Source organism: Hippocampus guttulatus, chromosome 10 (genome assembly GCF_054856545.1).
Source record: "Hippocampus guttulatus isolate MCC_2025c chromosome 10, RoL_Hgut_1.0, whole genome shotgun sequence".
Taxonomy (NCBI): domain Eukaryota; kingdom Metazoa; phylum Chordata; class Actinopteri; order Syngnathiformes; family Syngnathidae; genus Hippocampus; species Hippocampus guttulatus.
Window position 1 is genome coordinate 4,952,835 of NC_141270.1, and position 27,289 is coordinate 4,980,123.

Sequence of the window (27,289 nt, forward strand, 5' to 3'; positions counted from 1 at the left end):
CAAATATGTCGGGGGGGGGGCACTACATATTTTAAAGACATTTCTTATTTTAAAGTAGAGGAACTTGAAAGTTAACCAGTTTCCCCAGGAGGGAGGTAGCATTGGATTTCATTGTTTGATTGTGCAAGTTGATGTGGGCCTTGTAAATATTATCAGATCTAAAATAGAAGCCTATCAGCTAAATATCTCACCGTGACTTGTAAGAAAAATAGCGAAGTAATTTAGACGATTCCATTTGTTTGCACTCAGGAAAGATAAGATCTGCTATGTTTGGGAGCCAATCCTTTTTGGGATCAGATGTGCAGAATTTCAAAAATGCCCTGATTCATGCCAAGATTCACTGACTGACACCCACCGACCCCCCCCCCCCCCCCCCCCACACACACACACACCTTCCCTCCTTCCGCTTATTTTGTGCCTCTGAAATGACCATATCTCTTTCTTTTTTTTTCTTTTTGCGATCGCTAAACATCATCTTAGACAAAATATTTTTCCATTACATTTATTCGGGCAAAAATGAAGAGCCAGAGACCAGAGAGCCTTGTTACTTTGTGGATGGTGGAAAATAAACTTCAGATTCCTTCAAGAATGTTCTTAGTGGCTTTCAGGTCCCATAATCATCACTTATTGTGATACGTGGCGTCATGCTGAGTCCATTGTTACTCTTGGGGCCTTGCTGCTGACACGGCACCAGACAAGTAGCTTGGTTAAAAGTATTCACAGGACAGTCTTAGTGAATGGATCTACTTTTACTGTAGGAGTGATTGAACTGACTGTAAACATTTTAGTTGTTGGTTTGAGCACATTCAAGTATTTTTCGACTTTATGCAGAAGTGAAAAGCCTAATACTAAAATATTGTCTTTGAGTCAAAGTACTGTTAGTTTGATGAAACTGTACTTCACCACAGTTCAATTCGGAGGTATAGAAAATGACCTGAAAATTTATTCAAGAGTACTTGCGACTCAATTACTTTTCTAACAGCATGGGATGGAATGTGGGGTGAAGTCACCGTGTACTTAAAAAAATACAGAGGGGGATATGAATATTCATATTGTTTAAAGTCAGTACAAAGATAATTTTCTGACCCTTAAATAAATAATTACACAAAATGCTAAGAAAATAAATAAAAATTGCGACTCAATGGTAAAATAAACAGATTTGAAAATATGAATATTTTCCAGATCAATTTGTCTTTAAAAAATAATTTGAACAAAGTCTACTAAAGTAAAATAGTAGCGTTGTTAAATTACGTTAACGCGTATTAAAAATATACATTTTATATAAATATAAAACAATTCAATTGCCGTAATCTGGCTAGGCTATATGGAATGAGTTTCTTTGCACCTGACTTCATACATCATGCGCCACAAGTGCACCTGTTCAAATATGTTGGTATGGCCTGACACCTAGCGGCAGCAGCACTCACGTACACCATATATGTACATTAGTAATATAAATAAAGCAACTGTAAAGGGGACGTTAAAAAATATTGATTGTTAATTTAATTTAATGTTTAATTTAAATAACTGATTGTTAATACTGATTGTCCTCTGCATTCTACTTTTCAGCTCACTCCACAGGTTTTTCAATGGGTTGAGGTATGGTCACGGACATGGCCGTGGGCGGAGCTTGGTTCTGTTTCTGGATAACAGTTTCTCCAATGTTTAATATGAGAGTATGATTCTGTGACGAAAATGGAAGTGATTTTAATGCTTTTAACACACCATAACCAGGGGTGCCATTGATTATGTATGTCTGTACGTCCCGGGGGTGGGGTTTTGGGGGGAAATATAACCACCATGACAAATAGGATGCAATACTGTCATCCTACGGCTGATGGCAGTGTCGACCAAATCGTAGCATTTTACCAGGCCAGGCCTCACCCAGCGGCTAGGTAGTTACAGTACTGTATAGCCTGTTTACCATACAATTAGCATCTCAACTAACCGTAGAGCCAATAGGAACACAGTACATTACCCCCACAAAACCTCGTGCTGCACCCTTGCAATGAATTCATTCATTCATTATCCATTCATTTACCCCACCCGGCGACGATTGTTCTTGTTTTAGTTTTTTTAATATGGACCGGTTTGTCAAGAGCCGAACCCTCCCTCGTTGCATTTTAGACGGAATTTAAATCAATGTATCCGCACTAACTCTTGAATGGTGGTTTAATGAAGAGGAGACAAAGGGAATGAGAGCATCACATACAATGAGAGAGAGAGAGAGAGAGAGAGAGAGAGAGAGAGAGAGAGAGAGAGAGAGAGAGAGAGAGAGAGAGAGAGAGAGAGAGAGAGACCTCCATCCTTTCCTATAGTGGAAGGTTTTGAGATGCGCATCTTCCTTCCTGCCCACCCTCTCTCTCCCCCTCTATCGGTCTCTCCTCCCTTCATCTCCACCTCCTCCTCCTCTCGGTGCTCGTCTAGTCTGAGCCGGCCTAGCTTCTTCAAGCCGAACCCCGGAACCGAACGTAAACCATCTGGGCGCGAGCCGGCCGGAGCCCCAGTTGGCCGGGCAATGCTCCGCTAATCTAGCCGCCGTTTGCGCACTTCCTGCCGGCTTGGCTTTGTGCTGAGGAAGGGGTGGGGGGATGTAGAGAGGAAAGTGGGACCCGAAGAAGCCGCGTCTGCTGTGTGCCCGTCCGCTGAGCGGCCTCTTTGCCAGGCTCTCCCCCTCACACAAGATGTCGACCAGGACGCCATTGCCCACGGTGAACGAGCGTGACACGGAGAACGTAAGTCGTGCATCTTTTATTTTTCGGTTTGTTTATCATGAGGCGTTGTTTCAGTGCGGGGGGTGGAAATGGCAGCGGTTAGCTAGTTCGAGGGAGGGCTAAACCACACACCCACCAATGAGGACTCGCCCTAGCGGCTCTTTTGCCTTCCTCTGCCGGGAAGAAAACCCACCAGGGACCAGAATAGCCCACCACGGAAGGTGCACTTGGCGCGGATGTGACACTTGAGGGCTAGCCCGGACAACGCATTGCGTCAACCTGCGTGGTTGAATATATAGCAATGTGGAAGTAACTAACCAGGCGGGCGGGGGGTCCAGTCAATAATTAGGGTGGGGGGATGTTATGTTGCCCTAGTTTTTCGCTCGGAAGCATCGCAACGTGACATCTATCACCTCGTGGGCCCCGAGCAACACGTTCAACCCTGGGGGAGGTTTTTTGGGGGGGGTATTATTCATTACCCCCCCCCCCCCCCCAGACGCGACACTGACCAGCCTATGCTGCCCATTTTTATGAAAACATTTAAGGGATAGTAACTATTACAAAAGAGTAGCAGGAACGTTGAGCATGCTGCATTGCATGGTGACAGCACAATGACCACACTCCCCCCCCCCCCTTTTTTTTGTGTTCAGGGCTCCCCTTGTGCTGGAAATGCTGACATTGAAATGTCTCGAGGTGCTTAAAATATGAAAATGCCTGAACGTTGGAAGTTTTGGGGTGCTTGGGATGATGGAAAATGCCTTTATCTTGCACGGCGACGTGACAATAACCACACAATCCCCTCCTTTTTTTCGGGGTTTCCATTGGTGCTTGAAATGCTTGAATTAGAATGCTTTGTATTTTGGGGTGGGGGGTCTAGACATGCTGTAATTGTCCTGTTTTGTGGTGCTTCAAGTTCTGATTTGCTTGATTTTAAATGTTTCCAGTGGCAGGGATGCTTTGTATTTGGACGCGTTTGGAATACGGTACCGCACTTGAAAATTCTTTGATTGTTTTTTTTCATAGAAAGTCATGTAATGATCAAATACATTCTAGTTCAGAGCAAATGCTGCATGGTGACCAAATAAAACACAAAACCCCTCCCTTTTGTGTTCAGGGGTTCCATTGATCCTTGAGATGCTTGAATTGTGATGCTTTGCATCCTTGGAAATGCTTGAGCTAAGAACGTTATTGTTTTGAGGTGCTTGAAAATGTTTGCATTCTCGGTTTTTTGGAGTGCTTGGGATGCTCATTTTTGTGTTTGTAGGACCAACTGGGACTTGGATTTTAAAAGTTTGTTATTTTGGGTGTTTGATAATGATTGTATTTTACTGTTTCCGGGTGCTTGGGATGCTTTACAATTTTTGAATTTTCAATATTTTGTTGTCAATGTTTATAGAACGGCTTTTAAATTACTCAACATGGTCGCACTTTTTTTCACAACAAATTGCTATCTGATTGGATAGCTAGCATTTTGCATGTAGGGTCAAATATGCCGGTACGAACTTCTAGGTTCGTTTAATTCAGAGGAACGCCGAATACTTTGTGTTTGGCTCAATGTCGCCCTAAAATTACAGCACGCATTACATTTCTGTCAACGTGCAAGTTAACTCAGCATCACCGAAAGTGAAAAGGCTTTGGAATTTGATTTAAAAGCCTGAGCTAAGTGCTTCAACTCGACCTTTTGTAGAGGTGTGTGAACCAAATGTGTTTGACGCACTTTTTTAAAGGTCAGGCCAGCCATTTTCTCTGTTTAACACTTTCGGCTGCAATGCAGACTTGACTGGAACCTCAAGTAGTGATCCCAACTCTCAAGCTTTACATCGGCGCAGAAGTTGGAGCTGCACTCGATTAAAAAAACCCCAAAAAAAACAAGTCTATATGCCACTGTGTGAATGTCTGGCATTTGTGATATAAAAAAAAAAAGAGAGAGAAGAAGCTACATAAATATTTTTAAAACTTTTCTTCCCCATTAGAAAGTCAAGGTTGAACTTTTTAGACATGATTGCAAGAGGTGCGCAAGGTGGCACATTTTACGAGAGCGCCACCTATAACTCTTTGATAAATTTCAAATCCCGTTCATGTTTCCATTAACGCTGTCTCGAAATGAGCGTTAGCCGCCACGTGCGCGAGGTAGTGTGTCTACAATTGGCGAAATAAATGCCATAGACTGCGTCGCGCAAGCGCCTAGCACGCTAACTAGCATGGCTAACGTTGGCTCGTTTCCGCTCTGATGTCGCATCACAAGGCGGGAAAGGGCAGAGAAGTCGCTCTTTTTGTGCCAAGGAACTACTTTTACTGTTTTACTACATTTAGATTTTGTTTCGGATTATATTTTTTATTATTTAATTATTTTTCTTTTTTTAATGTTTGCTAATGTACCAATGGAACGCCTTATTGGAAAAGGGTTACTTCCCCAAATATCCCCCCCCCCCCCCCCCCAATTTTTAAAAAAAATAAGTTTTAGCATCAAAAGCACACTTTATGGCTGTTTTTCTTTAGATGGAATTCGAGCCTTGGTCAAGGTAGACACAATTCCCAGTCAGCACAAAACCCGCAGGCTTCTGCTAGAGAGCAAAATGTGACAGGAAAATGCGACTAGAATAGCTGTAACTTTATTTGGGGTGAATCAGAGGCCCTTCAAATGGTGGCGGATACATGCTGATTTCCATTTAACATGAGTTTTGAATGGGGGTCGTTCATTCTGAACAGTTATGAGAGGGTGTGTCAACTTGTGCAACCATTTTATCTCTGTTGTTCACTCCCCCTCTCTTAAAGCTTTCCTTTTTTTTTTTAAATTGAGCTTAAAGGTCACATCAATGGTGGAAAAATCAGTCTCATTTTTTTTTAATATTATTCCCCAAATATCATTTGAACAGGGGTGTGTCGATTTTTTTTATAGCCACTCAATATGCGTCGGCTGCTTAGAAAATCAATCAATGAAAGGCACCGGGGCTCGAATCAGTCGGACTCCAGCTCGAGGCCCCCCAGGCCCACTCGCAACAGATCTTCGTTGCATAACAACTTAGTACCTAAAAGAGGCGGTAGGCTTTTACTGGACTATCGCGTGTGCGTGCACGCGTGCGTCAGATTTCCGTGAAGACGTTACAGCAACTGTATGGAAAGCTGTTGGAGCATTGTTTCGATATCCTCGATCTCCAGCTTAAGGTCCATGTGCGAAAGACGACTGCTAGCTTTTGCTGTCATTAGTAAACCGGTTCAGCACACTAGTAGGGTTAGATGGTGGAGATTCTGGCATCATTTTTTTTATTTTCAAGCTAGATGTAAGCAATTTCAATAATTGCTCATTGTTGTTTATGGCATTTATTGGGAAAAACAAAATACTTGTAAGAGACAGCCGTTCTAATTGTGTGCCCTTGACATTCGACGGGTGTGTTGAAACAATGATGACAAAGAGCGTACATGGACCTGATGCTGGTTATCAATCAATCAATCAAGCCGTTTGAGCGTTTATCATAATAACATGATGAGTAAGACGGAGTCGGTCTACTCGCACGCTTAATTGCGTTACGGGTGGCAAGAAAGAGTGTACGAGTATGTGGACCTTAAGCCGGATCTCAAGCAGATCCAGAATAAATGCTCGAACGGTTTTCCCTGATATCGTGTATTTATTTTCGTGTGGGGGGGGGGGGATTAGCGGTAATTAAGGCCTGAGCGATTAATCGATATTAGCTATTTTAAAATTGGCAAAAATCATCAGATTTTTTTCAGGTTTTTAATTTTAAAAAATTACACATTAACACACAGGTGTCAAACTCAAGGCACCGGGGGCCAGATCTGGCCCGCGAAAGCAAATCAAATATGCCAACTTCCATGCTGCTTGCTCAAATCTCTACCAAAATGTAAAATTCTCATGTATTAAATAAGAGACATATTGTCAGAATTTTTTTGTTACCAAAACCCCCACAGTAAATTCAACAACAGTTGAATAAACTATTATAATTGACTTTTTTTTTAATATGGTTTCAGTCCAACGGGGCCCTCAAGGGAAACAAACCAAAATATGGCCCACGACAAAAATGAGTTTGACACCCCTGCATTAACACATTACAAGACAAAGATGATGGGGGCGGGGGGATTGATTTTTATTTTATATAATGATTTTCTCTTTGTTGAAAAGTTCAATTCTAAAGGACAAAGTAATTTAAAACAAACTCAACCGACTTTCCATATCACTTGCCTCTATCATTTTATGCGGCTGGGAGTCCATGGGAAGGCACCGTTTGTTTATTGGCAGCCATGTGACACACTAGCCCGTCAAGAAGAACCTGTCCCGGTTCTCCGTTTTGGTTCATTCAGAGCGTTTTGGGAGCAGGCCAAGTGTTCAATCACACTTTTGTTTTGTTTCTAACCGGTTCACCACGCCAACGGGTACTCAAGGTGATGCGGAAAATCCAAATTGGTCTCTCCCAGAATTTTTTTTTTTTGTTGTTGTTGAATGTGCCCGAGTGACTCATGGGATGTCAGCATGCACGCTGGCACTGAGGTGATGCGCACCCTGCACGGTGTAGCGTTTCGCCGCGTGAAACAGGAGCCAGCCGGCCCTGGTTACAGCACCGGGGAATTATCCTCTGGCTGGGTGTGGCGCTCCGGGAGGAGCAGAGGATCATGGGAGCTTTGACCTCGACTGACACGGGCAGCTGCCGTTGCCAGCGTTGTATTCCCAGCTATCCGCCGCTAATTCACCTTCGCATGCCTGAACGGCGCGACTCGCGTCGGCGTGTTGTTAGAAGGCCTCTCGGCGGCGGGCTGGAATTTTTCTGGGTGTACTCTCAGAAGCTTGAAAATGAATGAGTGTCATCCGGTGCTGATAAGGTCAGCGTGTCAGTGGGGGGGGGGGGGGGGGGTGGTTCACATGGCTCTCTCATTAGATTACCACGCAGGCTGCTACTTTATGCCGCAGAGTGTAAACAGCAGCGCAAACTCAGCTTTTGCATGCCTTGCGAGTAGAATCACAGCAAAATCAATCAGGGCAGACGATCATCGTCATTGAAGATTCGCAGCGAAATGCAGTGGAACAGAAAGTATAAGTGGGAAATACAGCGAACCGTTCAGTAATTAATAGTTTTATCTAGGAATGGGCGAGTACCGATATTGTGCCCATTCCGGTTTCATTTCAAGAGCTTGTATACTTTGTCGGCTAGCAATCCGAAAACCCCCCCAAAAAACCAAACTTTTTTTTTTCTTAAGTCCTCCTTGCCAGTGGTTGGCGCTGTGCTATGTTTATCAGGTTGATACTTTGGCAAATCCTCGTGTGTCAGAAAGAATGTTGTTCTTCACCATTATCTGTCAAATTGTCTGAATTAAAACGCACTTTTGAAATTATTCCTTCGTACCTGTTCCTTAGAACCATTCACAGTGTTCTACAAAGCGTGCTTGCTTCAAGCTGTTTGCCAGTCCCATTTGAAGTTTACTCGAAAACAGACACATGAAACGAAAGATATTAAACACTGTATATTTAAACGTTCGACCTGCATCGTAGATGTCGAAAGCGTTGCTGACGCTAACCTCTCCCCACCCGGTCTATTTATAGCATTCGTCCGTGGATGGCTTTGTGGAGCCCCCGGTCCCCCCGACAAAGTCGGCGAGTCGCCACAGCCTGCCGCGATGTCGCAACTCCTTCACCTCCACCGAGGAACACCCGCACATCGGGAATTACCGCCTCCTCAAGACCATCGGGAAGGGCAATTTCGCCAAGGTCAAACTGGCACGACACGTCCTGACTGGAAGAGAGGTAAGAAAAGTCAACTCCTCCACACCTTGAGGGATCGAATGGATTGTCTCACAAAATACAGCTTTTGTGCCCTTCTTGACTTTTGGGTACACTTGTCCCCTTTTGGCCATAAAAAAGTACCGACTGTTACATTGGAGTCCAGTAATTATCTCTGCGGGGTGCATTAGCATAGAATATAGTCCATCAGTGACAGAAAAGGACTCCTCCTATCCACTTGAGAAAGTGCTTTTGGACTCTAGATCCTTGACTTAAACAGCTTGGAATCTTACTTTTGGAACAATAGCAACAAAAAGGTCGCTTATGCATCCAGTTTTTTTGGTTTGTTTGTTTTTTTTCAGTGTATGCCAGTAAGAATTTCATCTGGTCGCATTTGTGCTAGTGCACAACAACAGGTCTGGAGACTGCGAACAAAATGATCGCATATGCGACCTGTTTTTTTTCCAGCTTGCGCGATTAAGAATTTCATCTGTTCGCGTTACTGCAAGTGCACAATAGTAGGCCTAAAGAATGCGACTAAAATGATCGCGTATGCGACCTGTTTTCTTTTTTTCTTTTTCAAGTTGCGCAAGTAAAAATTTCATGTGATCGCGTTTATGTGAGTGCATACATTTTAACGCATAATGCCAGTTTTGCTACAGTAGGTGCTACTTAGGCCCCTTTTCTGCCTTCAGTGCTTCCCTTTTCACTGCTTTTCCCCTGGCTGACTGTCTTGTGTCTAAGGTAAACATACAGAACGGAACGTCAGGTTGACCCCCAAGTTTGCAGATTTCCAGTGTACGATCAGAAGTGTAACAGAGGTGACCGGTGGGGTCAATCCAATGTGGTTATCACAGTTTCCCATGGCTCATGAAAACTGACCGCCCCAAAATGAGGCCATTTGTTAAACAGGAATCACAAAATTCCAGCATGCCATGGAGTAAAGTATCGATAAAGATGTCCTACTTAATTTGGTGGAGGTTCAGATTGCGCCATTCTCGTGAAAGTCGACAACCTGCATGGTGCCGCAGCTTTTTCTTAGCTGCTCGCATCACTCATTCATCCTCAAGAGTTTCATCCAGCGCCTGGCCACATTAGGAGTCGCGACGCCACAAATGTATTCCTCCCCCCTATTATGGAGTGCTAACGGCGTCCTTGTCGCCAGCCAATGTTAAACGGGCGTATTGGATTCCCGGGTCCAGGTCACAAGCAGAAGGTCAGTCGCTTGCTTGCTTTTGTGTGCCCGGAGCGGCTTTGCTGGCTCATCAGAATGCAAAGGCACGGATCGGAGTGCGGGAAAGAACACAAACCAATAAAAGCCATGCGATCTGCATGCGAGGGTGAGTCAAAACAACTGAAAGTGCGTCGGGCGGGCTATCGCCTGACTGATCACCGCTTCAGATGACTCCACATTTTGGCCGTGATGCCCATGTTTTCAAATATACAGTGAAACCTTTACTTGTCCGAAGTTGTTCGAATCACTTTTTAACGACGGTACACCTCGTCATTGGATGGCCCAGGTGCAGTCCCTCGGCATTAAGTAGGAGGGCGCCGTCTTGCTATTGGTCAATGCCGAAGAACCAACCGTAGGATGATTCTTCGGTTGTCACACATGACACACTGAACAACTAGACGAACAAAAATTCTGACATGCCAGACTTTCGTCGTCGTGGTTGTGAAGCGTGCCAGACGCTTCCCGAGCAATCTGTGAGTATGCCGCACCACACAGGAAACGAGGCGTCAAGACAACCCAAAAATCGGCTACGAGACACCATATTTGTCTGCGACACGTCTTTCGACTCGAAACCGGGCTGCATTCGTGTAGTCTGATGCCGGCATTTCTTATACCCTTCAATCAAGCTTTGTTGTGCAGTGTGTGTAATTTCCGCCTGTGTTCAGGTTTTCTCCTGACTTTGTTGTCACGGGTTCGCATGTCAATAGCAAACACAAATTTGACTCAGGAGGCTCTCAGCGTATTCACAGGCTCGACAGAGAACAAGTGTTCGGAAGACCTAAATATAGACACACGCACTCTGAAAGAGCAAACATTAGAGCAGAGCCTCGACAGTATCTGGCGAGTCTGATAACAATTAGAGAAGAAGAAAGCCCGCTGAAATCGTTGAAAGTTTCATCAATGGAAATCCAGAATTAGTACTTTTGGGACTACTTTTACTGTCTATTTATCGATTGGCTGAAATTCGCGAATGCCCCTGTGTCATACGAGTCGCCCCATACCATATTTTGCTCGGACAGGTTCAGTTACCATAACAACTGGCCAGTTGAACTTGGTGATTCTGATAATGAATTATAAAGATCTAGCAACCAATGGTTGGTTTGTAGACATCCGTGCTACACCGAAACAACTGAGGGGCAATGCAATCTGTTTGGATTTATTTGGATTTTGCCCCATAGGAAATCACGGAAATGAAATTAATCCGTTTCTAGCTAAGCGATCCGCGGCTAGCGCTAGCAGCTGACGCTAGCGGTGGCAGGGAACTACTCCGTCCACAGCCCACTGACTTTTGTTCATCTTATTTCAAATACATATTTCATGCTAACAGGGCGTCCCGCATGCAGTGACTCGTTGTCAATGCATCCTGAATAATTCACAGTTGGAGAACAACAACAACAACAAAAAATGGAAATACTGGCTCAGCATGGAAGCCAATAAATCACCTGTGACCTAGGCAAAAAGAGAGATTTAACCGCCACTGTGTAGCTTCCATGTCGGGACGGAATTAAATGTCCGGATCAGCAGCTTGTGGGTCTTAAAGAAACACCGTTCCCCATGAATAACCCGCAATTCTCGTCGCTGTGACTCAACGCTTTGCTCTTTTGTCTACCTGAGCAGAAATGTGAATGTTTTCTGTAACTTGCGCTGTTACGTAACAGTCATATAAAACAGTGAAGCACAGTTTATAGTGAGGTTCCAGTTCTCCCACTGGTGAGAAGTGAAAATCCACAATCTATAGACTGTGGGAGAAACGGAACATGGTCAAACTTATTCATTCAATTACTTAACTCTTATTCTCACTCTCTGTATCAAGTGGGAGACCATTGTATCACTTTACGTGAAGGAAACTCAATTGCACTTTGTCACTCCCGGTTGAAGTTGACTAGAAAGCATTATAATCAAACCTACATTTTTCAAGAAAATACAAATAAAGGTCAGTTAGCTTAATGTCAACATATAATGCGAAACGCCATAGACTGCGTTCACCCACCTTTTTGAAACTTAGAATCACTTCTTGCATGCGTATGAATGCGGCGGCTTTGCAGTTTGATAAACACTGAACAAATGTGCTCTTTGGATTGTTTGTGGGTCAAAAATAACCAGTTAGGTTCAAAAAGTGACTGATTCCACTACTCCACTGTCAAAAAATTGGGTTGATAACCCCTGGCATGAATCTTGGTTAATTTTAAAATCTTAAAGCAACTGCTAGCTTAACTCACAGAGCATCAACACAAATGGCGCCTCCCACAATTCTGGGTTGAAAACATTGCTCGCCTGTCCTGAACACACATTTATATTGAAACGACATTTTCATCTTTTCAAATGGTCCCAAATTGCTCCATCTTCAATTTTTGTTCAAACATATTTAGTGTTTTATGAATGGATTTCCCCCAAAAGGCAGCAAAGCTACACTGTAAGACAGCGAAGTGCAAAATGCGTCCACTGGGATACATTGTGATTGTGACTCTGCATTTCTTGGTATTGATTGAAGTCATAACTTATTGTAAATAGCGGCGAGCGGGAAGGCTGTAGAGGCTGCTCAACATTTTCGAAACGCAGCGAAGCCGATCTGTTTTCCCTTTGCCCTTTTGGCCGATCATTGAGCTTGCACGCTTCACGCTACTGACCCGTGCAACCCGCCGGGCCAAGACTGACCCGCAGAGTCATGCACGATTTTTTTTTTTTCACTGCTGTTTTTTATGCTAATCTCTCCGCGTTTGCTGGCGCGCCTCCATTTGCATACAGTGCACCACAGGGAAACAGTCACGTTTTTTTTTGTTTTTGTTTTTTGTCAATCAAAAGCTTTTTCAAGGTGCGATTCAGCCGCCGCATGTTGTGGCAAAGCTGCCACCTGCGGGGAAATAATGAAGAGGGTTTGCTCCAAACAAAACAAAAAAACCTCCACAAGACTGGGAATTAGTTTTCGAGCTCACTCTCTCCTTTCTCACCCCCCCCACCCCCCCACATTTTGTCTCCCAAGGTGGCAGTCAAGATTATAGATAAAACCCAGCTGAATCCCACCAGTCTACAGAAGGTGAGTCCTCCTTGTTGTCTTTATCAGCCATTCATCACATTTTTTTCATTTCAAATATCACTTGGATTTATCTGTACAAATATGTTCCATATTTCTTTCTTTTAATATGATAAGATCTGGGGAAATGTCCTGAATTCCTGTTTCCATGTCGGTGTCATTGGACATATTTGTGTTGATGCGTCAGTCCACTAAAATCATGCTATTTTCCTCCATTGCCTAAGGACGCCAATCAATTCAATACAAGTGACAAAATGTGCGACAGAGTGCGCTAGCTCAATGCTAACGCAAGAGGGGAAACGCTGTTGATGGGCTAGCTATCGAACAGCGTAAATGTTACGGTTAGCGCTATCGATCCCAGCTAGCTTTAACCCTTGAACCCAATGAGATACTTGAAGAAAGTTATTACAGGAAAAGACACAATCGCGGGAATCCTAGTCTCCCCCTAATATCACACTTGTCTTAACCGAGAAGTCGCCGACACAGCCAAATTATAACTACATTTCCACTCAGAGAAGCTAACACTGAAACCATAGAAAGAGAAAAAGCCCGAAATATCGGTTTTCCCGTTTTTCTTTAAATGCTATGAAGGATTCGTTGTTGTGACATGTAACCTCAGCGTGGGTTTGATATCCTCACCTCCACTTCCCTTCCCCTTGAACCACGCCCGCCACTTTTGACTCACAGTTTGTTTTGTGGTTTGACCGCAGCCAAAAATTCCACCGCTTGCCTCTTTGTGTCACTTACCTTTTGTTGAACAGTCATGACCAATAACAACAAAAGTGACTGTTTCCTGATTCTAAATCTGGCCCTTTCACCACACGCACACACACACACACACTGATTAAAAAAAATATCCTTAGAGGCAAGGAGCACACTGCTCCTAATGCTGCTGCTGCTAACGTGTGTGTGTTTGTGTGTGTTAGCCACCTGCTTTGAGTTTTTGCATCTAAAAATACTGCGGCTTGACTGGCAGAGGCGCTTTATTCCTCTGCGCATCACATTATCACAGCTCACCTCTCTCGATTCTGGCATGTAGCGGATGGCAAACAAATTGCCACGCGACTGTCGTCGGCGCACATTAAAGGGCCATTACCACAATCGCACCCTGTAAAAAACGGCAGTTAAGACCTTGATGCATCTCTTGGCTCACCCGCAATGGCGCACATCATTACAATATCTCATCGATATTAAATTAGCATGAAGGGAAATCTGTTTTTTTTTTTTTTGCCCTCCCTATCAGGCTCCCAGAAAAATAGTAAAATATAATTCACTTGATAGCCGTTGTGATACAGCGAGCCCCCGTTTATCGCGATAAAGTGAAAATCCGCGATATAGAAAGTAGAGCTGCGGCTGTTAGCGCTGCGGTACTATTAAATGTTTTTGCCGAGGATAAATAATATATGCCTGTGAGTATTGTCATACGTTACGTTTGTCTACATGTGTTTTGCGGTGTGTGTTGGCATTAAGCTAGCAGACTCTTATAAAACAAAATGATTGCATTTATCTAAGTACACGCTGCGTAGTTAGTTGTCTTGGTTTTTATGTTTGATGTTACCTTATACCGATTAGTTGCACAGTTGTGCATTGTTGTGTTTCGGAAATCACTTATAATGCAAGAAAGTAGCATGGCCATGCATTGTCAGCGCATTTTTCCTTGGTTAGCAGGAAGCTGATGATGTAAAAAAGCTTTTTAGCTGCGAGGAAACTCAATTCCCTTCATAGTTGAAGCGTTGGGAAACTGCTGTTGAAGGAATAAACAACTAATGTGATGATGCAGAATGCCAAGGGATGTAACGATTCACTCAAGCACCGATTCGATTTTGGATTTTAGGATCCTGTTTTTGATTAAATTAAAAAAAAAATTAACAAAATGAATGACTCATTTTATCAGCAAAAGATGTTTCTATATTAATATCTGCATCTTGTCTGTGTGAGAGAAAAATTATTTTGAAAATGAACTAATAATTTTCACTGACTCAATTTTTCTCCCATCAGTGTTTTGTTCATGCCGGAACTAAACATAAAAATAAATAAATGAATGTTCAATGGATTTGGCACCAGATCAAAATTTCGATTTCAATTCTTTTATTTATTTATTTTTTACATTTACGCATTTTTGAAGCCGTTTTTAATCAACTTGTAATCCATTTTGTGGAATCGTTACATCCCTAAGAATGCATTCAAATTCAAACCGTTCCCTTGGGGGAAGTCACGCTTTCGAACGTCCACACACACACACACACACACACAAAGTGAAATGTTTTTCCATTGTTCCGGAATATGTGTCTGGATTGAGTCCCCCTCCGCCAGTGCCGCTCTCTCCCGTCCACAAGCACATCTGTAATTGACTTTGATCATAATGGGATCCGACTGCAATTGTTCAGCTAATCAGCACAAAAGAGACACTCATCTCATCTGACCGAGATTCATTTCAGTGTGCGGGCTCTTTTGTTGAACAGCCCATTATGTGGTTTGTAATCTGTGCGCACACATCGCGGTAACGAGCATCGCTGCCGCTGTGGCTTGGACGAGTCTCAATTTAGGGTTCGGTCCGGGTTACAAGGTTGATCGGTCAGATTGTCCGCTGCCAGGTTGACGACGTGTAGCAGCAGCATCAATATGTTGTGAGAGCGGTGACCAATCAGCTGGCTCGCTATGAATTATTCAGCGCGCCTTTCAGATGTTTGCTTCGGGTTGTTGTGAAGAGGGTCAACACACAAGTCGATGTCCTTTGGCGTTTTATGGAGGGTAAATGATTGCTTTTTTTTTTTGTCTGCATACTTTGATCACTTATTTGTTGAATTGGAAAAAAAAGTTTGTCATTATTAGGATGCAGAGTGGAGTTTGTTTCAGAATGATGTTCCGATTCCAGTTTAATCTCAGTCCTCCACTTAAGGCTGAATTAAAGGCAAAGATCATCAAACTTGATATAAGGGACCGAAATCACGAAGCTTGCGCTCTTCTTGGAGACTTTTCGGTTGTGAATGTAAAACAGCAAGTATGGCGGAAACTTGCCTCATGACGAGGCACAGGCCAATAGCTTGTTATGTCTCGATGATAACCGAGAGTAAAAATATCGTGGCTTCACGGTATCACGGTATTGCAATGAGAGCCGCTGTTAAGCTCTCTGGAAGTAAATCAATGACTAAGTTAGGCTTGCATAGCCAGTGGCAATGTAAGATGCCCGCTGGTGGCTTCACTTCTCAAATACTTCCTGTACTCAGTGTCCCTTTCTATGGAGGCATCCTGATACCTGTTGGTATCCTGATACCTGTTGATATGACTAAATACTCGGGTTAGAAAAGAGGTGTAACCCAGAGGTCTACCCAAATCTGAGCATAGTGGGTTTTTTTGCGCGCTTGCATGGCCTTCCAAAATTCGGGATTTCAAAGGTTTATTGACTGCATGTCAACCTCGTCAGTGTAAAAAAAACAAATAAACAATGGAATTTTTAAAAACCACATCAAAAAACACGAGTCGAGTTCAACTACTCGCAACCTCTCTGCTCATCTCTGCTCTGTAATGTGAGGACAAAGTGGAGACAAATTAACGTTAGCCATACTTGTTAGCTAGCTACCGAACTCGCGAACAAGTGCATAGTATTTATTTGTCCAATTGTAGACAAAATAGCTGCTTGCAAACCTTCATTTCAACCCAGCATGATATTCATATATTAACGTTTCCATAAATTTGTCAAAGAGTGATGGTTAGCACTTGTTATCTCCAAAAAATCAAAACCAAGGGCGCCTATTTGCTACATTACTTGATCGTTGATGTACCTAATTTTGTTGCGTAGCTGCTTACATATTTCAATGTCGCCGACTTCACTTCTTATGGACGACCGTAACTGTATACAGAAGGCCCATCTGCAATGCGGACGTGTGCGTCTTATAATGCAGCAGTAGTCTCCCGGGCTGAATCAACGACCTCGTTGACTCGGCGTTGTCCTATGCCATCCTTGGGAACGCCCTCAGTCAACTTTTGCTCTCTTGGCCGACTGTCATGTGAGGCGGGCGCGAAAGCATGAGCGTTGTTTCAAGGCCGTCAAGTGTTGCCGGGTTTCATGCGCCAACCGGGTGACGCTAATTAGAGTCCGCGAGGCTTTTAGCTGCACGTCAGGGGGATGGGGGAGGGGTGGGGGGGTAGATGTCTAGTCATTCTTTGACAGCGTTGCTTGAGGCTGTCTGAGCTACTTCTAGATTTGCACACTAGGACATCATTTTCAGAATGAATGAATTCTGAGGATAAAAGAAGACGTGGAGCAACTTGAAATGGGTTTAACCTCATTGTTACTAGTAGCGGGGGGCCGACTTGCACGGTCGCAGCAAGTGAAAATCCAGGATCTAGTGAGACCTCTGAATTGATGTTTTTTTTGTTTTGTTTTGCAACTCCCGTACACTTTAATCACATTCATCAAAACCCATATTATTCAAACACACTTTTTAAAGTATTAGTGCTTAACTGCTCTCACTGTCCTGCTCGCACAGTTCTCCAAATAAGATGCACGCCCAGTTAACTCATTCAGTACCATCCAATTCTGGACCAAGTCTGAAAAGACGTTTAAAACCGTCTTTTGAAGTGAATGAGTTAAGGTTAACAGTAAAGCTGACGCATACAACCAAAGATGGCATTAAACATTGTATATTAAAACATGAAAATGTTCAACCAAAGTATGTTATTTCATCTCAAGAAGGTCCACTATTTAAATTCTAACTTCGCCTATAATGTGAAACGCTATTGACGGGCTAACAGAAATTAGCATAGATGTCGTGGTGATTATCACCCAGGCAAATACTCGCCGTTCTGTAAGTACAAGTTGTACAATGATGACTTCACAGTCATCCCATACAATCACGTTGTCGACTTTCTGCAGTTATTTTATTATTATTATTATTTCCCCTCACTTTGAATCTTAAAACACACACACACACAGACCGGAACTCAAGATCATGAAGGAAACACACTTTCTGGTTGTCATTTCTAATATACTTTGGGACTCTCCATGAGTGATTTAGTTTCCAGATTTTCGCCCATGGCGCCTTTATGTTAGTTTGTCAATCTGATGCCTTTTTTTTTTTTTTGTGGCTTCAGAGGAGCCATGATGGGCTCGCCATCTGGCACTGCAGTCGAATCCTATACCACTGCCTGTACGGAAGCAGATTTTTATTTGAGTTGATTTTTTATTTATTTTTTTGCTTAATGCAAAAGGCTAGCAGTTCTTCGTAGACGTAACCCACCTGTCGAGCACTTTAAACAACTTTTTTTTCTTCCCCGTCTCCAAGTGACGACAATACTGCGACACAGCAGCCAGCCAATGACTTCTACCAAGATGACGAATAGTAAACAAAGGACAACGGCGGACAAGAGCCAGTGTTTTTTTTTTCTTTTCTTTTCTGGCTCACGGCTGTTCTAAAAAGAAAAAGGGCATTCTTTGTTTGGCAAAGACACAATTTGTATTCTTCCCATTCCGTTCCCCCCTGTTGCACAAAGGGTACTTTTTTGTTTACCTGCTCAAGGACTGCAGAAGGGGAAATTAGCCTGAGCGTCTTATCCTGAGATGAATGGATTTTGTACATTGGTTCACATACATCGCGGAGGTAAGGAGCGTTTCTTTCTCTGCCACTCAACAGACAGCAGCATATCTAAATCAACTTTTTAGTATTAATGAATTCGGTACACCAACAGACCGTTCCCCGCAGAGGATAAAGAATATATGCCTGTGGGAATTGTTATCTGTGTACTTAAACTAAAACGCCGTGTATTGTACATGCTAATTGCGGGTGTCTCATTGTACATTAGCATTAGGCTAGCAAAGACTACGAAGTGTAGTTGTTTTAGTTAGACTGTTTGTTTTATGTTTAGTTTGCCAGTAAACTCTAGCTGAGGGTGGCGATAAACATCTTTTTGAAGAATATTCACAAAGGTGATCTGCCAAACTTCGCCGTGAAATGAGTTGAGTGACTTTGCGCCAAGACAGCATTCGTAGCTGAAGTTTTGCGCTCTCAAACGCATTCCCGATATACTTGTCTTTCTAGCCATAGTAAGTGATCATCTCAGGAAAAAGAACTCCTCTGTTTCTGTGTGACCCGGTGGCGTCCTCTGGCCCATTGTGGCTCTTCGGGCGCTTTTGAATGCACACAGGAAATGAAGTCGGGCCGAGCTTCCAAAGCACCTCCTGAGATCCGCCAGAGGAAACGCATCATCTGACATCTGTGGTCTGAGGATGTTGATGCTGTCGTGTTTTTTTTCCTTTTTTTTCGGCATTTTATCCTTAAAATAGGCCTCTCTGTTAATCCCTTCTTTGCCCACCGTCCCATCATCCCGCTTTGCTCTCTCTGACTCTCTCACCCTAATCTGTAAATAAGAACTGTTTATTTTCAAGGCTGAAACACAGTTTCAGTCCACTGGAATCCAAATCCAAGGTCGACACAGGTTGGGAATCGGGAGCGCCGTTCGCCTTCCTTTTGAGGCTTGTAAACTAAAGTTGATGCCACTCATTCAGAGAACCGTCCTGCCTCATTTGTGTATTTTCCAAATAGCCCGCCGTTGGCCGGCGCTGCCATAATGGCTGTTTATGTGCATCTCGTGCCTGCCGCGCTGGGTTAGCCAATGAGATGCCGTCCAGCCCGGGGCCCAACTGCGGCTTTGGTCTGGTTCAGATGAGCGGAAAGCAATTGGGCGGACACGTCAAATGTTGAGGCTGCTAAGTCGTGCATTTATTTATGACTTGATCTGTTCATGGATGCGTTTTAACTGCTGCTCGTGCATCCGTTTTTCTTGTTTCCCCCCCAACGTACATTTCGTGTGGCATAATTACCCACTGGACACATCATTTGGGTACACAATAACAGTCGAATGCAATGTTTCGACCAAGACTGAAAAAAAAAAAGGATTTCAAACATCAAGGTACTAACTACTTCATTTTCAATCCTATCATCGTGAAATCGTTCCCAGTATGCTCCAGTGCAATTCTACACCCCTGAAATCATAAACGTACGCGAGAGAAGGACACGATTCTTTTTTGAAACACGATTCACGCTTGATCTATGTGTATGCGCACATGCAGCCCCCCGCCTCATTAGAGCAATGAGCACTTCCTAACAATAACGTCCTTGTTGCAGGAGCATCTGTGACTGAAATAGTCCAGCCAGTCTGTGTAAGTTGTTCCCGGTCTGATATGTGGTGGTTTGCGTGTAGGGACCGGGTTGTAATTAAGGCTAGTTTGGAAGTCTAGGTGCCCCTGGGTGGCTGGAAGTAGGTCACTGGCACAGACTACTGAAACGCCAGGCGTGTTGAACAATGTGCGTGTTGTCATATTTTGTGTAATTAGCGTTTTGTTTTTGGTCATCATTTGGGATCACTTAAAAAAAAAAAAATCTTTTAACTCATTCAAGGGAATCCATTTCAGAGCAACCCCAAAAGTCGCTTCAAGGGGGCGCTGTGTAATTCCGCCTTGCTCCTGTGGATATTATTGACATTGATACCGGCGATCCATCAAAGATCTCATCATGCCCCGTCAGCCTCGGCGGTGACAACATCCCTTTCATCGACCGTCACTCCCGTCTGTCGTTTTCCACAGCCCTCCTCAGATTTGTTGTCATTTTTTCGCTTCCGAGCGGCTGCACGCGTGCTTCCCATGTGAGGGGGCTTCGAGGCGGTGACGCACACGAGAGAGAAAGAGAGAGAGAGAACGAGGGAGGCAGGAAGCGTCAGACATCAAGATGAGATAGCGAGTCTTTAGTCCAGTCCTCATTCATCAGGATGAAGAATGTTCGTCTTGATGGCAAAGTCACGTGAACTGAGGCCATGGCCCGTTTGTTTATTATCCTCTACTTCAGGCCATTCTTTTCTTAGAATGAATAATTGTACCGGTAGTTGATTAATAAGCTTTTTACAGACCTACAATTTGCTGCATGATTTGTTTCAAAGGCTTTGTCACTAACAGGGCAGACAATTAGGAAGAATAGAAAATAGACCAAAAATAAAACAAAAAATGTAACAGAAACCACATAGCCATTTAGTTTAGCCTTCAAAGTATTGGAATAGGAAATGGATCCAAGGCTCACTTCACGTTTGGAGTGATTTATGACCTTGCAAGGTAAAAAGACGGAATGCTGGAAATGTGAGAAAGGGGACGCCGTATTGTCTGGCATGTGGTCGGGAATGCATGTTGGATATCCAGTCTCGATGTAAATTGGCTCTCCAATGGCATATATCCGTCCATTATCTGAGCTGCTTATGCTCCCGAGGGTCGCGGGTGTGCTGGAGCCTATCTCAGCTGTCTTTGGGCAGTTGGCGCGATACACCCCCGAATTGCTTGCCAGCCTCTCGCAGGGCACACACAGACAAACCATCACCATTCACACTCACACTCAGAATCGCACATACCAACAAATTTGGTGTTCAATTAACCGACCGTGCGTGTTTTTGGAATGTGGGAGGAACCCGGAGTACCCGGAGAAAACCCACGCAGGCACGGGGGGGGGGGGGACATGCAAACGCCACACAGAAAGACTGGGGCCCGGAATCGAACCATTACCTCTTTACTGTGAGGCGGACATGCTAACCAGCCGGCCACTGTTCCACCCAATCGCATACTAACTACATTTGATGACCTAGAAACACACTCGCGCCATTTACTCTCTCATGTAACATCTCGAAGTGTCATGGAATCCTCACAAAAATACTAAATTCTGCTCCCAAGTATAGAACTCGGGTAAGCAAAGATGGCCGACAACGACCGACGTCACCGTTGACGTCAAAAGGTTGCAAAGTCTCTTTTTTCTTTTGAGAGCGCGGGGGAGGGCGGCTCAGGCGGGCAGTCAGCAAAATGTAAATGATTCAACAGCACCTCTAAGTGGCTGCGGGAGCTCGTCTGACATGACGCCAAGATGCTCTTAAAGCTCTGCAGTCAGTCGATAAACATGATGCTGGCAGAACAAAGATGAGCGTACATGATTTTATTGGATTGGACTGGCTGGAAGCTTGTGTACTGATACCGCAGTCTGTCGGTGGAGATTTTTTTTTTTTTCTTATGCTGAGAGCAAGACTTATTGCTAGCGCATCAGTCATGTTGCCTTACATAACACCCAAGTCCCATGATGCTTCAGTCTTCCCATCTAATCCACTTTGCAACTTTGTGTGCCGGAGTTGTGCACATAATGGCATTTTGTAAATACGCCTTATCAGCAGTTTTCAAAAAGACAAACGTCTCTGTGTGTGTGTTTGTGTGTGTGTCAACAGCTCTTCAGGGAAGTGCGAATAATGAAGTTACTGAATCATCCCAACATTGGTAAGTTCTGACATTTAATGATGTGAAAAAAGTTGTGTAATCCATATTTGATAGCTGAAATGTATCAGCGTGATTTCTCCCAGAGAATTAAATATAAAAAATCTGGCGATATCATTTGAAATTTGAAATGTAAAAGTCACAAAATAATTTTTTGTGATAAATACTCAAATATTTGGGTCAAGAATAAACCAAAAAGGGTCTGGCCTAACTTTTGGGCTTATTCTTTTAACCCCCAAATTTTGGTCAATTAGGCTGTTTTGCTGGTTATTCATTTAACCCCCGTTTGTCTCTTTTGGACCTAGTTTGGGTCAATTGTTTTTTTACCTGTCTGTTTTTTAATGTAGTATTTGTTTTGAATCATTTATTTAGAATTTTTATTTACATCAGGGGTTTTTTTGCATTTCCTTTTGAATATTAATTGCATGAAAGGCATAATTGTTAGAATTGTCTTAATAAATCTGTAACAAAATTATGACTCCACTAATCTCATATTTCGTAAACTTTTTTTTAAATATTTGCTTAAACCTGATAAGTAACCTTTAGTGGGAATGCATGCCTTGCTGGATGCCAAAGAGGATTTAACAAGACCGCACAGAACCTCAAAATTAGAAAATAAATTGGGAGCTTAATGTTCTCTGATGATTTGGGCTGTTTATTTAAAAAAAAAAATCTGCTCTTTGTCTGTTTTTTGACCTCTGCAGTCAAACTTTTTGAGGTGATTGAAACGGAGAAGACTCTCTATTTGGTGATGGAGTACGCCAGCGGCGGTGAGTGACACTTTCTTGACTTTCTGAACGCGCCCCCACGTTACCGCGGGTGCCCGCACGCGTGCGAAACCGCAATACCGCTGCAGCTTGTCCCTCGAGCCACGCCCCGCCTCCTCTAAATGAATTCTTTCGGGCCATGAGTGCACAGTCATGTCCTCTCTTTGTGCTACAGGGGAGGTGTTTGACTACCTGGTGGCCCACGGGAGGATGAAGGAAAAGGAGGCCAGGGCCAAGTTCCGACAGGTGAGTCAGCGACGCCGCGTCATGCGCCAAGCTCATGCTGTGTCACGGACTGCAGAGGAGAGCTGTGGAAGCGTGCCCAGCTGGCTCGGGCGACTCGCTCGCACTCACTCTCCTCCCGCAGCTGCTTGTTCTGACACCCAGCGGTGCGTCATCAGCATTGATCCAAGGGCCCTTTCCGATGCTCCTGTTCACAGCAAAACGTAGTGAATGAATGCGCCTTTTATTCACTGGAGTCGCGCCCATTTGAGCGATAATTCACAATTTCTTTCCTATCCACAATATGGCTATTTCAAAGAAGACGCCTCACGCCGTGTTTGTAGGTGTGGATATATGTTGCGGTGTGGATCGCATTAGGTACACTTGCAGAATCATGGCGTACTAGGGCAGTGGTTCTCAAACATTTGACTAAACCTACGAAGAAAAAAAATTGGCTCACCCACTACCAGGACGCTCAAGATTACCATATTGTTTTGTGACCATTAAAAAAGACAAACAAAAAAAAGTTTAATAACAAAAAAAAAAAACACAAACAAATTCAATCCATCAATCAGCTGGAAACGACGTAATCCTCAACGATCACGTGATTGAGTAGGACAAGTCCAGGAAAATAAAAAATAAATAAATAAAAAGCCAAGTCAAGTCAACTGTACTTATAGAGCACTTTCAAACAGCCATCGCTGCATACAAAGTGCTGTACATGGAGCAATTTAACATGCACAATAAACAGTAAGACAAATCAGTAATAAAGACGGTAGAAAGCACCAAATAAACAAGAATTAAATTAAAATGGATTCACCATAAAGGTTAAATGAAAATTAGACTGAAACTAATTTGAAAGACAAGCCGTGATTTAAGATTAAATACATATTTGTTTCACTGTATTGAAGAATTAAATACAACTGGACTATATTAAAAAAAACCTCAGGTTGTTAAAAAAAAAGTTGGATTAAAAAAATGCCTCAAAAGACTCTTTATGATGACTAAAATTTTAGTCCTCATTTTCCTTTGCCCGGACGCGCGTCATCCAGCGTCTTAGGCGAGTAGATGAGATCTGCCTGGAGTTCCTCAAGGCTCTTTCCCACTGCTGTGTAATATTTCCAGGCAGAGAAAAATGTTTCATTGTGTTTCGTGATATAATTATAGGCCTCCAACGTTTGTGTTTCAGATTGTGTCTGCTGTGCAGTATTGCCACCAGAGGAGGATCGTTCACAGGGATCTCAAGGTGACGAGCCAAATTCTCCCAAATCAAAACAGCAAAACTTATTTGGGGAAGGATTGAAATATAATTTTGACTGATCAACACAAAATTTGGTGGACATGTCAATCAAAGCAGGATATCTAGAATGTGATCACCGAACGCGCCGCTTGTCTTCTCCCCCTTCAGGCCGAGAACCTGCTATTGGACGCCGACATGAACATCAAGATAGCTGACTTCGGTTTCAGCAACGAATTCACCGTGGGCAGCAAGCTGGACACCTTCTGTGGTTCTCCACCCTACGCCGCCCCGGAACTTTTCCAAGGGAAGAAGTACGATGGGCCCGAGGTGGACGTGTGGAGCCTCGGGGTCATCCTCTACACACTGGTCAGCGGCTCGCTACCCTTTGACGGACAAAACCTCAAGGTGCGAACACGTTCCGTATCATATAGTTATCCTCCTTCCATTTTAACAAGCGGAATTAGTTTGCACATGCAAGGTCAAGGTCTTGCACTATAGTTGCCATTGATATTTTAGCATCACTGTGCTTTGTGAGGACCAAGACCAAACTCACACACAGTGGTGTGCTGGCCAGGTAATTCCCAACTGGATGTTTTTTTTTTTTTTATGATTTCAGGTTACACGCGTCAACATGATTCTGTATTTCCTGAATAAACAGATTAAGAGCGGAATTTCCTGTTTCTATCATTGGGGAGAGTGAGACTCTCTGGAGGATTATCTGACCTACTTCAATAATGCACAACTGTCGAAATGATTCATGAGGCAAATGGCAGTTTACAGAATGGAAACGTGACGCACTTTTTATTCATTTTTGGCTTTTATTTATTTAATGGAGGTTATGATTTTGTCAGTGTAGGAACATTTGCTTGTGTGCGGGAAGTAATTCCGAGAAGATATACCATAATTTGGGGCGCAGTCTTGACATTGATTTTGTCATGAAAAACTTGTTTTGTAGACCAACCTCTGAAAAGTCCATGCATTTGTTTCTCAAAGGTCACGTTATGCATTTTTATTTTCCACCAAACATTTTGCAGGTCTCAGACATCATTGAATAAAATTAACAATTACATGTTTTTTTCTTTTTTTTTTTGGAAGAAGAAGGATAACATTCGGTTATGTCCAAACACAATGTAAATATGTCAGTTACAATAAACACCCCCAAATTTTTGTATAGAATTGCAAAAATCTGGTTCATGAGCACTGGATGGTGGCAGCGAACCTCACAACAAGCGCCAGATAGTCAACAGGTCTTCAAAAAAGTATTTTTTACTGACTGGAACTAAAACTACAACATTCACAATTGCACATTTTGTCTTTGCCAGGCCACTTAAATTTGCCTGACTAAAGTCCCCTAGCTTAATGCTAAAACACATGTGGCACAGTCTGGCTCATGAAAACTAGCATCCATGTTGCGGTCGTCATACCTCTTTAAGCAAAATATATATGAACACAAACAGTGCAGCAAAACATGTAGACAAGACACTAAGACCGTCACTGGCATATGTTCTTTCTCTTTTGTGACTACTATTACTGCGTGTCACTCAACGATCTTCACTGTGTCTGGACTTTTTTTTTTACATTGTTTTTACTAACTCGCCTCCTTGTTGCTCGCATCGCAGGAGCTGAGAGAGCGCGTCCTGCGGGGGAAGTACCGCATCCCCTTTTACATGTCCACAGACTGTGAAAACCTGCTGAAAAAACTACTGGTGCTCAACCCGGTCAAACGTGGCAGTTTGGAGGTAATTTTTGGATTGTTATCTTTCACGCTGTGCTGATTCGCTCTGTTTTATTTATTTTTTTTGGGGGGTGACGATTCAGATAAGAAGCCTTCGGCACTTGGAGCGTGTCCATTGTGTTTGTGTGCGTGGGTAAACTTCAATGAATCATTGCGACACACTCTGCTGTTGTCAATTCACAGTCGATACCGCCGCTGAACTTGCTCCACAAAGCACGCCGAGGCACCTAATAACAATTGATCCGTTTGTTATTCAGCGCCGCTCGTCATTAGAATGTTTCAAAATAGTGTTGCACACAGCCCCCGGGGTCATGCATATGTGTCACGTGAAGCCGCCACTAGTGAACAAAACATTTGAATTGTCTTTGTTAGCAAATCATGAAAGACCACTGGATGAATGTGGGTCACGAGGAGGAGGAGCTGAAGCCGTACATCGAGCCCGAGGCCGACTTCAACGACTCGACCAGAATAGGTGCCTTTCGGCGTACGCCGAGGTCATCGTCAAGGGTCTCCTGACGAGAGTAACGTTGTCAAATTTCCTGTTGCCGACAGAGCTCATGGTGACAATGGGTTTCCCTAAAGATGAGATCACGGAGTCCTTACAAAACCAGAAGTACGATGATGTCATGGCCACTTATTTGCTGCTGGGAAGAAAAGCGCCAGAGGTCAGATTCTATCTCATGTCCACATCATACCTGGGTGTTAATTGCAATTGAAGCTTCTATCAGTCAGTGCCAGCTGTTTTCAAAGCACCGTTCCCCATATTGCCAGTCGTTGTCGTGTATTTTGACTGATATTTCACAATCCACGGAATATTTAGTTCTGCGGCACTAAGAAAAAAAAAGAGACAGCAGGCTCGCTTTTTACCAGTTCGTTCTCCCTTTTTTTTCCTTTGTCGTCGACAGTAGGACATGGCTTGGTTTCACAAAAAGCACCTGCTTGTCAAAAGCCAATATTTTTAACTTTTGACAACTTCAGCCCTAACGCAACAAAAACAAGACCGAGAAAGGACTTTTTGGTGACAAAAGAATCATGAATTTGAAGCTTACAAGAAGAAACACGCTCTGACCGACTGACACATCACGGCTTGGGGTTGAACACGAGTTTGCATTCCGCACTATGTGACCAGCTAACCACTTTCTCATGGCAGTTTGAGGGGAGTGAGCCCCTGACCAACAGCGTCCTGGCTCAGCGGCAGCGTCCCACCAGCGACATCAACAACGGCTCCAGTATTTCTCCCGCACATCCCAAAGTCACGCGCAGCATCTCGGCCAATCAGAAGCAGCGCCGCTACAGCGATCATGGTGGGGATGATGGTGATGGTGA

The 27,289-nt window shown here is 43.5% G+C and overlaps 1 protein-coding gene across 2 annotated transcripts in view; it reads left to right on the forward strand.

The window, feature by feature from the left end:
* The first annotated feature begins 2,263 nt into the window (after positions 1-2,263).
* mark1 (MAP/microtubule affinity-regulating kinase 1) overlaps positions 2,264-27,289 on the forward strand; it is a 31,352-nt gene continuing 6,326 nt past the window's right edge. The window contains exons 1-12 of one of the 2 annotated variants that reach the window (XM_086121947.1): positions 2,264-2,735; positions 8,266-8,466; positions 12,657-12,710; positions 21,954-22,002; positions 22,704-22,769; positions 22,942-23,012; positions 24,178-24,234; positions 24,397-24,633; positions 25,848-25,967; positions 26,336-26,435; positions 26,516-26,628; positions 27,114-27,267. In XM_086121947.1, coding sequence (XP_085978073.1) covers positions 2,685-2,735; positions 8,266-8,466; positions 12,657-12,710; positions 21,954-22,002; positions 22,704-22,769; positions 22,942-23,012; positions 24,178-24,234; positions 24,397-24,633; positions 25,848-25,967; positions 26,336-26,435; positions 26,516-26,628; positions 27,114-27,267 — 1,273 coding nt within the window. In that variant the 5' untranslated portion in view covers positions 2,264-2,684. The remainder of the gene's footprint in view (positions 2,736-8,265; positions 8,467-12,656; positions 12,711-21,953; positions 22,003-22,703; positions 22,770-22,941; positions 23,013-24,177; positions 24,235-24,396; positions 24,634-25,847; positions 25,968-26,335; positions 26,436-26,515; positions 26,629-27,113; positions 27,268-27,289) is intronic. The other variant, XM_086121948.1, reaches the window with a different exon arrangement.